The sequence below is a fragment of the Eucalyptus grandis genome, chromosome 3 (genome assembly GCF_016545825.1).
Source record: "Eucalyptus grandis isolate ANBG69807.140 chromosome 3, ASM1654582v1, whole genome shotgun sequence".
Taxonomy (NCBI): Eukaryota; Viridiplantae; Streptophyta; class Magnoliopsida; order Myrtales; family Myrtaceae; genus Eucalyptus; species Eucalyptus grandis.
The window spans coordinates 42,943,146-42,957,458 of record NC_052614.1 but is presented as its reverse complement, the minus strand read 5'-3'; the positions used below and the strand labels follow the sequence as shown (position 1 = coordinate 42,957,458).

The 14,313-nt window shown below is 38.0% G+C and overlaps 1 protein-coding gene across 1 annotated transcript; it reads left to right on the top strand.

Annotated features, from left to right (window-relative positions):
• The first annotated feature begins 7,825 nt into the window (after positions 1 to 7,825).
• LOC104439685 (probable pectinesterase 55) lies at positions 7,826 to 10,578 on the top strand. Its single transcript, XM_010052711.2, has 5 exons — positions 7,826 to 8,134; positions 8,442 to 8,601; positions 8,820 to 9,029; positions 9,368 to 9,615; positions 10,260 to 10,578. The coding sequence occupies exons 1-5, from the start codon at positions 7,866 to 7,868 to the stop codon at positions 10,417 to 10,419; spliced, it is 1,047 nt and encodes a 348-aa protein (XP_010051013.2). The 5' UTR covers positions 7,826 to 7,865; the 3' UTR covers positions 10,420 to 10,578.
• The last annotated feature ends 3,735 nt before the right edge of the window (positions 10,579 to 14,313 follow it).

Here is a 14,313-nt window from a genome sequence, read left to right as displayed (position 1 = left end):
AGAAGATTCAAAATTATTTCCTTCCCATAAGATACAAGAGAGAGCTCTATCAAAGGTACCAAAATCTGAGACAAGGTACGCAAATTGTGGATCAATACACCATTGAATTCAATGAATTGGTGAATCGCAACAATATTCAAGATCTGGAAGAGGTGTTTGTGAACAAATATTTGAGTGGTCTTCAACTTTATATCCAAGAAGCCTTAGAAGTCCTTGACATTTGGGACTTGGGAGATGCACATCAGCGGGCACTCAAAATGGAACATTCTTGCTCTAGAAGACAACAATCCTCTACTATGTCAAACTGAGCAACTAGAAGTACCACCGGCATTGACAAAGTTGTTGAAACTATGGTACATGCTACTAGTAAGCCTTCTACTCAGCCCAATGTTTCAAAACAACCCATTACTTTTTATATACATTGTTATTCTTGTGGAGAGATGGGTCATCGTGCTAGTAATTTTCAAAACAACACGAATTGACTAGCCGGTAAAGCTTTCTTGGTGGAAAATGAATCGGATGAGGACATGAATGAGCCACCAGAACAAGAATTGAAAGATGATGAAGTTACTGCGGAAGATGCACAAATAATATGTGCTGATTTTGGCAAACTTCTCATGATGAGGAACATTTATCTCACTCCTAAAGATAGCACTAGAGATTGATAGTTGCGCGCTAATATTTTTCACTCGGCCTGCACTATTTTGGGGAAGGAATGTCAATTAATTATTGACTCGGGTTATTGTGAAAACATGATTTCTGAAGTGGTGGCAAGTAAGCTAAAATTGGAGTTGAAGGCGCACCTCACACCTTACAAAATGTCTTGGTTGAAGAGAGATATCGAGGTAACCATTTCCAAACGATGTCTTGTCAATCTTTCCATTGGTTCTATCTGTTTTGACAAGATATGCGTGATGCTCTACACATGGATGCTAGTCATATTATTCTTGGCTGATTGTGGCAATTTGATAGAAACACTATCCATGATGGTTATTGTAATACATATTCTTTTGACTATGGAGGAAAGAAAATTGCTTTGGTGCCTAGTACAGAACCTCTCAAGACCCCTTTGGTTGAGAATTTCTTATCTCCTACTTCGCTCTCAATGAAAGAAGTAAATAGTGCCATGAAGGGAGGTAAGTGTTGTTTATATTTTGCTTAACAAAACTTGTGTGGATATTGTATCTTCCACACCTCATCAAGTTCAACCTATTTTGGAAGAATTTAAAGATGTCTTTCCGTTGGACTTACCACCCAACCTTCCTCCCATGAGAGACATTCAGTATCGAATTGATTTGATGCCCGGTACTTCGCTAGCTAATTTAGCTCATTATCAAATGAATCCGGTTGAACATGAAGAATTGCAGCGGCAAGTTGTGGAACTCTTGAATAAGGGTTTTATAAAGGAGAGCCTTAGTTCGCGTTCCGTTCTAGCTCTCTTGGTGCCCAAGAAAAATGGCACTTGGAGAATGTGTGTTGATAGTAGGATGATTAACAAGATCACCATCAAGTATCGATTTCCTATTCCCCGTCTTGATGATCTTTTGGATCAACTTTCTAATGCAACTATCTTCTCAAAATTGGATTTGAAGAGCAGTTATCATCAAATCATAATCAAGCACGGAGATGAATGGAAGACTACATTCAAAACCAAACCATTCGAATTCTTTGAAAATGGGCATATGTTGACTTACAAAATAAAAAATTAGGTTAATAATCAACAAGTGACAAATTAGTCAATAATATCCTAGTTTTGTCAACAATGAAAGTCATCGATGAAAAGAATAATCACCAACTTAAAAAGTATCAACAACTCGCAAGTTATTAATAACAAACATTAGTTATAGATGAGAATCTTCACTGGGGATGAAGTCATCAACATCAACATGTAACTGCTGAGTGGTGATATTTTTTAATATGTAACTTCTTTTAGATAAGTATTACTAGATAATAGAAATTTGTAGACAATGTAACTTCTTGTAGCAGCATAGAGGATTAGGAAGTTATCTTATTAATAACCATTTGTATTGATTGTGGGTTATTATAGTTACATCGTACTCTTTGCAAATTTATCTTTATCTTCACTTTTTCACAATTTAAATGATTGGCTGCAATTGCCATCAATCTTCATACAATTATATTTCTTATCATTTACTTTCTTGTCCAAAATCAACAAAAGGCCTTCGCAGCTCTTGTTGATGTCCATATCAATCCACATATTCAAAGGTTTTTCGTCGAGTAACTTTGGGCAAAACAGGGACCAGCGACAACACGATTTGTGTGATATCCTAAATTTCTGGTTCTGATTTCGATTGGATAAGTTTAGCTTTTCATCGACATAATTATAGTGTTTTTCTCTGAGATGGCCACTCATGAGATAATTAGCTTATCAGGTGAAGCCATTAAAGAATATAAACGCAATAGACTTGAGAAATCGACTAGGAATCAACTGCTCAATCGTGCTAGTTTGCAAGGGTCATTACAGCACAGTTAAAAATTGATTAGAGACCAAAGATAGGTCGTTTCGACTGAGAAGTGTAGCTAAACATGGGTGATTTTTACTAATTTGCAAAATTCTCGTCGATCAGCATTAAACTGATTTTTCTGTCTTTTTGGCGTCCTATGTCCGTATTTGAAACATTGAGATTTTTACGACAACCGAGAGTCGCCAATGTGTCAAAGAGGTACGTGTGGCTCGAAAAAAATTGACCACGGGTCAATTACACAAAAAATTCCTAAAAGTTATCCGGTAGGTTAGGTTACGCTAAAATTGCGTCAAATTGAAATTAACTGCGAATTTGAACCCAATTTCAGAAATTGAAAATTTTGTCATGTCTAGACTTATTTTAGGAACATCTACTCATCCTTCGAAGAATTTTCGAAGATTCTGGGATTTTTACGGAAATTTGATTCGGACGTTTCGGAAAATGAACGAAAATTCGGATTGGCTGAATTAAAGAGATTTTCGACTTGCAAACCGAGCTACTTGGGAAAAGGGGAATTGTAGAAATTATGTGGGCTTTGTCTACATCAAATTTGGATACCAATTGGGGAAAATTGTTGAAGAAATTAAAGACCAATGTGTGAAATTCGGAGCTAAGAAAAGGGGTGCAATTTTGGGCTTCAAAATTTGGATTATTGGTGGATTTTATGCAAGAAAGTATTAAGAAACATTGAGATAAGTTTGAGGGCTAATTGGGAGACCAAGCATTCAAGTTATTGGATAATCTTTATTGACTTTGATTTTTCTTTTCCATTGATCTTCCTCAGCACGTCTCTCTCTCCCTCATCTTCTCTCTTTCTTTCTTCGAACGCCTCTCTTCCTGCATCCCTCGATTCTGCCTTTCCCTGCAACTCCTTCGCTTCAATTGATCCCACTAAAATAACCCTCTGCCACCGAAATTTTCCTCAATTGCCACCTGCTCTCACGCCAGTCAACACTCACCACAACGAAGCCCCTTGGTTGACCCCATCATTTCCTTTCTTTGGTGTTGCTTCATCGTCCGCGCCCCACCGTCTCTCTTTCTCCAAGCTGCCATCGAAGCCGCTCATCCCATATTCCACCGAAACCTTTGTTGACGGAAGCTCCACGCGGCCTTTTGCGCGAAGCGTCCGCATGTCCCTACAACATCCACCGAGTGAAGCCCTGTCCCCGAGAAGCCCACCGAAGCTCAATCAGAATTCAGCCTTGGCCGTGAGTTGTGCGGGCCAATTTTTGGGCCTGAGCCGTGCCCCATTGGTGTCATCTCTTTGGAGAAGATCAAACCCCGTCGCGTCCCTATCATTTTGATCCGAGCGGATAGCAAATCAAGTGAGCTTAACTCACTAATTAATCACACTTAGGGGTTGATTAGTTTAGGCTAAGATGGATTATGTGATTAGATTAGATTAGATTAGTGAATATAATTATTTACCGATGCATGTTAGGTGAATAGTTAGTGCAATTAGCAAGTAAATAGACTCTAGTATTTATTTAACAAGTCTTGAAAATTTTCCAGGTCCATTTTGGCGTCCAATTAGGTATTATGGGCCTAAGTTGGATTTATTGGCATTTATTTAATATTTTCCGTAATTATTTATTCTCAGAAATTAGATCGGGATAACCAGCGATCGAAATTTTATGTCTGATCGCAGTGGTACTCTCTGTTTATTTAATTGAGTACTTGATTGTGCAAATTGATTGTGATTAGTGTTTGTAGGTATTAAATTCCAAAAATGGATAATTTTGGTAATTAATTGGAAAATTACCGAGCATCGATCTATAGTGCCAAAAATCTATTTTGAGATTGCTGAAAATAGTGAGAGGTACAAAAGTGAAAATATTGTATTTTGGCTAAGGCTAGCCGTGTACCCACACATGTGTATGATAAAATTGATAAATTGATTGTACGATCGGAATAGTATATTATAACGGCTCGATGGCTTTATATATCATCTTGGAGAAAGAATGTTATTCTATATCGGCTCGGTGACTCTATATGTCATCTTGGAGATAGGACGATGTGCTATATTGACTCAATGACTCTATATGTCATCTTAGAGAAATGACAATATATTATACCGACTCGATGACTCTATATGTTATCTTAGAGAATGAATGGTATGCAATACTAGCTCAGTGACTCGATATGTCATCTTAGAGAATGAACAATATTCTATTTATTAGGCTTTGGGGCAAGCTATTATCTATATATCACCTAGGGTAAGCAGTCTTCAATCATAGATAGTATTGTTTGACCAGGTGATGGTCCGATGACATGTAATCGACTAATTCGATTAATCGATGATTCGATCTAATTTCATTGGGTGTTAGGATTGTCAGTATTTATTGTTTGAATTGGCTTACATGAAGGAATTGAGGCTAAGGTAAGTCCTCTGACGCATATGTGTGCTTAGACAGCCTTTAGAGCGTATTTTCTTCATAATCGAGTCTTAAGGGATTGAACTTGCTGAGATATTGTCTCACTAGTTATTGTATAACCATTGTTAGGTCCTTAGATGGTGGTCATGGAGGACTGAAGCCTCAGAGTTTGTGGAGGTGGAGTCTGAAGGATTGGCGTCTGTGTTTGACTAGTTGTCGTAGGACAGCTTCTTTTCGAGAGCCAATATTTTGTAGACCTTTACCTAGACTCTTCTTGTATATAAATCCAGTTGTATATAGAAGTGTGGTTAGGTTTTTAGTTAGAAAAATATGGCCCTACTTTCCTATGCCAGTATGTTATTGTCTGGGGATTATTTATCTGCTTCCGCATGCGTATTAAAAAGAATGGGTCGGCGATGCGTCCTGGGACGTCGCTTTTAATCGACTAAGGAGGAATGGACACGTGATCGGAGGATCGAGGCGTGACAATTGGCTAGAGCTTTTGTGCAAATAAGTTATTTGCAAATCCATAATAAAGGAAATGCTACATGCTCTAATAGGTGAGAGCATCATTAGAGATATCATTTTCAGTCAATGCAGGGTTTTCTATAGTGATACCGGAGGTAAGTATGATGCCATCCAAAAGTGAGAGGGAAGTCATGCCATGCTTGAAATGAAAACAATTGGTCATGGTTCACCAATATCATAACCCAATCATCAAGTGCTTAATCCTTTCGTGGTGTGAAATCATTTGTTGATATCGAAGCACAAGGTGCTTGGTCAAAATCATTACATTTGCTTGTCAAGTCCATGATTTGAAAGAGAAATTTCTGAGCGAAGCACAAGTATGCCAAAGCTTCTTGTAAAACTTAATTCACTAAATGACGTGATAAATTGTTGGGAAGAACTCAGGTATAACAGTTCACCACAGCCAAACACAATCCAGGATCAATTTTTCTCCCGAAACGAAATCAACTAAAAATCTCTTAACCTCAGGCAACAACCAGCAATGTATAACCTCACAATATACAAATATAATACTGAAATAATAAGTAGACAAAACAAATAACGACACCAAGGATTTAACGTGGAAAACCCGATACGGGAAAAACCACGAACTGCCCAAAAACATTCACTAATCACCAAGAATAGTAGGATACACAAAATATTCTTTTCTAGTTACACACTAAAGGCTCAACATTAACATTACAATTATCTTTTTCTCACCACATAAGTAGACAAACAAATTTAGAGTAAAAAATCCTTAACCGCAACTGGAGAATTCAGAGACGGTTCTCAACAAATAAAAACCATCAACTTGTAGCCTTCAGTCTTACGAACAACATACTGAAATTTGAGCCGATTCCGTCAATATTTGACATTTGAATCGGAGCTGCAAAGTTGCAATCCTCTTTCTTTCATCTCTTCTCTCTTGCTTCTGTAGTTCTTTTTTTTTTTTTCATTTTCTCTCTCCTCTTCACTTTTGGACACACACGTGCACGACCCTACTTCCACTTCTTTTTGTTCTTTTTTATTTAATGCTAGTTGGGCCCCACATGAAGGTAGACCCAACCAACATAAACTTCGGATAATCATTAGAAAGTGAGAGACCCTTGTTTTAGACGTCAAATAATTGTAATCTCGCTACATTATATGATCAACAAAGTCCCGTTATTCCGAAAGGGCTACTGTATATCGCCCGCCAAACTGTAAATATATTTCCACGTGCAGCTTATGAAATGAAGGACACCCTCCCTTAAATCGCAAGCCACTAACCCCACCACTGTAACTTTCACTTCGAATTTAATAAGCAAACAATCAACGCGAGCCTCCATAATTAATTCCTCCCCCGGACCTACCAATTTAGACACTTGCACAGTTCGACTTCCTCTCTCTCTCTCTCTCTCTCTCTCTCTCTCTCTCTCAATTAGGGTTATATTTGAGTTCTTGTAATGAAATCGAACAAAACAAGTTGACCACCTCAAGCCATTCTCAGCATCCTCGTACCTAATATGTAGTTAGGTGCGGAATAGAAAGTTCTTGTGAAATTGAACGAAACAAGTTGACCACCTCCAGCCATTCTCAGCATCCTCGTAGCCTAATATGCAGTCAGATAGGTGCGGCATAGAAAGTTCTTGTAATGAAATTGAAAAAAACAAGTTGACCACCTCAAGCCATTCTCAGCATCCTCGTAGCCTAATATGTAGTCAGATAAGTGCGGCATAGAAAAGTTCAATCATAACTACAATATGTGTCATTTCAAGAGCCATACCAATCCCACTTAAGAGAAAGGCACCATATAGCCAACGTTTACGTTTTCCCAAGAGTCATCCTTCCATTCCACAAGACCAACGTCATATGGTGTCACATGTCAATTAATGCTGTCGGCAGGGACGGCGAACGCTGTCTTTCAATTTTATTATGTAAAGTTTCCGCTTTTGAACTACAAAAACCTACCATTCCTTAATCTAGTCAATACATACCGATCATTCCGTTAGTTTTCACGACATCTTAGGATGTCTTTTCTCTTAATTTGTTTTTTCTTGTTCATTGATTTAGGGGGTGTGCATGATCTTCAACCCGACCTAACCGTTACCCTGAGTTGACCATATTTTCAAATAATTCCCACACAAAGTCCCATGAAAGCAGCTTATGTCTTCCTCACTAACTAATCCAGTCTTCAATTTTGTACCCAAATGACAATATTCTGTCAGCCGATTTTCACACGAAATGCCCCTTTGTCAAACCAACATATGCTTGTATTGATGTATAGTTGACATGTACCAGATTCTGATTATAGTATGCGGCTTTACAATTTGAAAACAATGGACCGTTGACCATCCAAGAGTCCAACTTTGACAACTTATAGTAATATATCCCGCCAAACTTCCATTGAATCCTAAGCTCTATTTAAGGGAGTTTATCATCTTCATTGAGCATCCAACCTCCAGCTGGTGATATTAAGTCTTTGTCTGTTTCATCTTCTCTCTCCATCTGTACTCTCATGACTTCTTCAAGATCGGTCAAATTGTTTCTCCAATGGAAGCTATTCAGTTCGATTATTCTTCTTCTCCAAGCGAAATCCACCAGGGGACTCACGGATGATAGCGATTGGCTCCGGCGGATCAGCGGGAACGTGGCACCTTACCGGACGATCTTCGTCGACCCATCTGGGCGGCTTGGCAACGTCACCACCATACAGTCTGCCATCGATTCAATTCCCTCGAACAATAAGAAGTGGGTTTGCATCTATATCAAGAAAGGGATTTACAGGTATCCTTCGGCTAACTTTTCTATCTTTTCCCACTGGGACTTCTTTAAATCCAGTTCTGCTTCAACTTTTGGAAAGAAATGAAGATCAAAATGGGCGTAAAGGGCGTAGGCAATTCTTAATTCTTATATTTTACTTCCGCACGTGTCAGATATTCCACGGAAAAGAAAGGAAATTTGATAAGATATTTACAGTTTGTCACATTTAATGTAACATGGTCGGATACATGTAGTCTCATCCAGAAGGAAAACAGAAAGTTCCTTGCAAAGGTTGTACATGAGATGAGAAGTGCTTAATGTGAAAATGCAGGGAGAAGGTGAAAATACCAGAGGACAAGCCTTATATCATCCTCAAAGGACAAGCGAAGAGGACGACTGAGATCGTGTGGGACGACCACGACAACATCGTGCAAAGCCCAACTTTCACATCTCTGGCTGATAACATCATTGCTAAAAGCATCAGTTTCAGGGTAAGAGAATCCAACGAATTAATGTCGATATCCGCTGATCTTGCAAAACGAAAATTTTTAGACAATCACTCACCATTGTAACGCTAGCATTTGAGAGTTGGTTTTTCCAATGAAGTTTTTCACACGCATAGCATATTCAACAGTGGTGGTGTAATGTTCTTTGACTTAATAAAAGTTGAACCATATGCTCACTTGTTTTTGTTTTTTTTTGGTCGCAGAATTCATATAATAATCCTATTAACAAGAAACACCCTAGGGTTCCAGCAGTTGCAGCTAGGGTTTCTGGGGACAAGAACGTGTTCCATAGATGTGGGTTCTATGGTTTGCAAGATACGTTGTGGGACGACAAAGGACGACACTATTTCAAGCGTTGCACAGTCCAAGGAGCTGTTGATTTCATATTTGGTGGTGGTCAGTCCATTTACGAGGTAATTGATTGTCTTAGAAGCAACCTCACGTTGCCATTCATGTAGATTAGAAAATTCTATCAAAACTGTCTGGTTTTACGCACACGTGAGGTGACTTAAATTTTTATAGGTAAATGCAAAGCTGCATATCGTTTCTACTGCATTCATCTCCAAGTGTATATCAAAGAAATAAGTCTTCTTTTGTTGTTCTTGCATGTCACCAACCTATTTAACTTTCTGACATATCACGAAAAACTTGTAGAGAAGTACGTGCTGATTCTTGCATGTCACCAACTTATTTTTATCATAATTTCTCAAAACTTGAAATACTTTTTAATGTCTTGCTTTCCATTTTGTAGAATTGTGCAATCTCGGTGCTTGGAGGAGCCCTAGGGTCTGGAGTGACAGGATTCATCACAGCGCAAGGCAGGAGCAACCCAGACGATGCAAGTGGGTTCGTGTTCAAGGAGTGCAATGTGTTTGGCTCCGGCTCGGCCTTGTTGGGAAGGGCGTGGAGAGCCTATGCGAGAGTCATCTTCTATCGCTCCAATTTCACCGACGTTGTGAATCCTCGAGGCTGGGACGCATGGAATTTTGCCGGACAAGAGTGCGTTCTCTATTCACTATGCCCTTTTAGCTAATCTATCTTGAAAAATTACCCAAAGAGAAAATTTGAGCATGATCCTTAAACGCTTCAAACTATCACAATATCTATTAATATTGACAAGTAGGATTAAATATAAATTTTGTCCGTGATTTTTTCTAAATTCAAATAATGTTATAGATTCTAGTGGGAAAGTTAAATGAGTTGGTTTTCACTTTTTATAAGCCTAAACAAACATCCCGATATCAATCATGATACCAAAAATAAACGAATTTCAATTCAGACTCATGGACTTGGTGAGCCAAAGCGAGTCATTTTTTGCTCCCCATCAAAATTACTTGTGCAAATATTTGTACTTCTGCTGTTACTTTTATCTATTTTAGTGTGGTCAGACATCATTCTAGACATCAGTTTTGTACCTTTTGGTCAACCAGTAACTGGCCAGATTTAGACTTTATCTTCGTTTCTATTTTAGGTTCGGTTTTAGGTTTACTATTCCGTTTAATTGGTTAAAAAAGAAGAAAGAAGTAGCTAGTCTTCCATTCTCTTAAAAGGGTGTTTTATCTCAAGATTTGTCCCTTTTGGAAGGCAACAATATTAGTATCAAAGGTCGCTTATACTATTTTCCTTTGTTCAAAATGGATCAGGTCCCAATTGACATTTTCAGAATACGAGTGCTATGGACCTGGGTCGGGTACTTCTCTCCGGGCGAGTTGGGAGAAGAAGCTGAACGCGGCAACAGTCAACCAGTTGACTAGCACGAGTTTTGTCGACTCCGAAGGATGGCTAAGCAGTCAACCTTCCTGATACTCTGCATGGATTTAGATTACCTTCTGTTATACTCATTGATTATTCCCTTTTCCATCACGGAAATGTGTGAATTAGTTGATTGGATTATTGGCATGTAACTAGGAATAGGTGATTCAGAAGTTGGTAGAGTTGTGTACATCTTTGTGCGTATGTAATTGATCATTCATCGCACTCTTGTAAGAATTTTACTTGTGCCAGAGTGACTTTTCTCCCGTATCTCTTTTAGCCAAGTCAAAGCGTTTGTTCTGAAACTATGAAAAGGGTATTACCAAAGAGGGAAGGTCATAGAACCGATGCTTATTGACTAATAACCCGTTTACTTCACTATGTGATCATTTCATGTGGAATACATTCAAGGCAAAATAAAGACTATGTCATACAACATTGACCAGAAAACTGAAGATTAATACTAGCTAGAAGAATTGAAAAGTAACATATGAACTAAGTATTAACATATGAACTAAGTATTGTGGGTAGTTCTATCTTCAAGAATCAATATAAATAGCACGACATCGAGCACAGATAGTCCAGGGCATCCCATTACCAATGAAAATAAATCATAAGTCTCAAAACTACCACTGATTTTTTGCCTGATCGCACAACTTTGTTCTACATGTGAGACGAGACACAAAACATGTACCGTCTATGACCTCGGCACTTCAGCAAGTTTCCTTGAAGACCACTGATTTGGATGTTTGGAATGCTTTGCAACTCTCATTAGTGAATATCCTTGAGAAAACCCGAATCAGTCTCTTCCTCCAACAAAAAGAGGTGGCGATGTCCTTGAAAAATTGAGGGCACGAGTTTTCTCAGTTGATGTATTCAGTAGGAGCGCTAAGATAGAATATTGTGCTCTTAATGACGTGGAACACTTTGAATACTTGTCAAAAAGAGAGAGAGACCTTTGTTTAAAAATGCAATAATCATAACCTCACCACATAATATGTGGTAGAATATTTAATTGGGACTACTGCCAACTATTCTAAAAGTTTAAGCTGTTAATATATATCCACACTTAGTACTTAGCAAAAAGATTAGGTTAAGTGTGAAAGGGAGTGGTAGAATATTTAAATATTTAACTACACTTTCATCTAATAACTTAAGTTTATAGTACAGTTAATAGTGATACCACAAAATCTCATAATATAATCAACAAATTCTTGTTATAAGGATAAGAAATTAAGTGTCTCTAACTTTATTCTTTTCATAGTAGCAAGTTGATTTTATTGAAATTTTCCATCTTTTGTAGAAAGAAGCTAATACAATTGATTCATCATGATGAGGTTATCTAATTCAAAAGGGCTACTTTATATTAGGGGTGAGCATGTTTCTAGGGTAGAACCTGGAACATGAAAATCAAATCGATGGGAACCTGTAGGATCCAGGTTCTAAGATATGCAAGGTAAATTTCAAGTTCCAAAAAATGAAGATCTTGTTTTAAGGTGTAGGTTCCAAGATTTTAGTTGGAGAAATTTGAGTCCTTGTAACCTGCAACCTTTAATCTAGAAGTTGGAATAAGTTTTAATGTTTTTCTTGATTTATATCTTCATGCAATCTTGTGATATTTAAAGCCGTTTAATAATGAATATATAACTTGGAAGCACTAACTGAGCTTCAATTTTATGACTAAGATTTTTATTTTATTAATGTTCGTATTTTTCATGTGTCTTTATAGTAAGTGAATTGTAGCGACAAGTGATGGTCATTAAAATTTTGAATTCACTGCAATCGTTCAATTAATAATATAGGTGAAATCTGAGTAGACTCTAGAATTGATCCTAGAATCTATGATAGGTATATTCCAGGTTCTAGGATAAGCATGATATGTTGTAGGTTCTAAAATATGAGGAACTTGTTCTAATTGATAAGTTCTAGGTTCCAGATGGAACTTGAAACCGCTTACCTCTACTTTATATAGCCCACCAAACTACAAATATACATCCACGTGCAGTTTGTGTAACGAAGGACACCCTCCCTTATTCGCAAACCACCAACCACGACTCAATCCCTACATTACAAAATTTAATATCCAACGCGATCCTATGCATAAGCAATTCCTCCCTCAGACCTACCAAATTAGACACTTGCCCGTTCGGTTTCCTCTCTCTCTCTCTCTCTCTCTCTCTCTCTCTCTCTCTGAGATTCTAGAATAGGCGTTCCTGATAATCAGAATTACGTTTGAGTTTATATAACGAAGTTGAACAAAACAAGTTGACCACCTCAAGCTTTTCTCAGGATCCTTGTTAGCCTAATATGCAGCGAAATAAGTGCGGCGTAGAAAAGTTCAATCATAACTCCGATCTGTATCAAATCAAGAGCCATCCAAATCCCCCTTGACAAAAAGGCACTAAACAACTACAATAATCCCAATAGTCATCCTTCCATTCCATAAAACCAAGTTTATATAGTCTCTCGTATCAACTAATGATGTCTATGTCAACGGGTCCCAGTTTCCACTTTAGAACTAAAATAACTTACCATTTCTTAATCTAATCGACTCAGACCAATAATCATTCCGTCAGTTTTCACGACGTCTTAGGGTGACTTTTCTCTTAATCTAATCGACCTAACAACAACCCTGGATTGACCAAATTTTGAATTAACTCCCACACAAATCCCATGAGACAGCTTATGTTTTCCTCCCTAACTGATCTTGCCTTCCATTTCGTAGACACATGCCGACTCCCTCGTCCGCCAGTTTTCATACGAAAAGCCCCTTTGTCAAACCAGCATATGCTTGCGTGGACCTGTAATTGACATCCACCAGATTCTGATTTTAACACAATGGACCGTTGACCACTCAAGAGTCAAACTTTTATCACCCATCTCTCTTAGATTTATATTTCCAGCCAAACTTCCAATTAAGTCCCGAGCTTTATATATGGGAGTTCATAAGTTTCATTGAGCATGCAACATCCAGTTGGTGATATTAAGTCTCTGTCTGTTTCCTCTTCTCTATCTATCTGTACGCTCATGGCTTCTTCGAGATCAGTGGAATTGTTTCTCCTGTGGAACCTATGCGGATTGGTTATTCTTCCTCTCCATGCGAAATCCACGGAGGGACTAGCGGATGATAGTGATTGGCTCCGGCAAATCAGCAGGAACGTGATGCTTACCAGACAATCTTCGTCGACCCGTCAGGGCAGCTTGGCAACTTCACCACCATACAGTCCGCCATTGATTCCGTTCCCTCGAATAATGAGAAGTGGGTTTGCATCTATATCAAGAAAGGGATTTATAGGTATCCTTCGAGTAACTTTTCTCTCTTTTTTGCTAAGACTTCTCTAAATCCACCTCTGCTCCAAATTTTGGAAAGAAACTAAAGATCAAAACGGGCATAAAGGGTGTAAGCAATTCTTAATTTTTATATTTTACTTCCACAATGGAAAAGAAAGGAAATTTGAGTACTCATTTAAAGTTTGTCACATGTAATGTAGCATGGTCAACAGAAAATATACCACAAAAGCCTTAAACCTATTGCATTTATACTAATTCAGTTCTAAACTTTTCAATTAGATCAATTTAGTCATAAACATTTTCATATTTGTACCAATTAAGTCATGAATTTTTCAATTGAACCAATTTATTCCTAAACATTTTTACATAAATATCAGTTCAATCAATTCGACCAATTTTAGTCGGCCAATCTTTGAGGTGGATGCCGACCATTGGCCGCACGTTAACGTGGCAATTTTTAAATAATTTTTTTGAATTTTTTATTCATTTTTTTCTTTCTTTTCTTTTTTTTTCCTTTTTCTTTTCTCTATCCTTTTCTTTTCCTTCTTCTTCCTCCTTCTTGGACTTTCCTCACAGTGGTCGAGGAGCCTCTAGTGAGGCTTGCTGGCCACTGGGCGAGGCCCATGAAACCCTTGCCTAGCCTTGCCTAGGGCC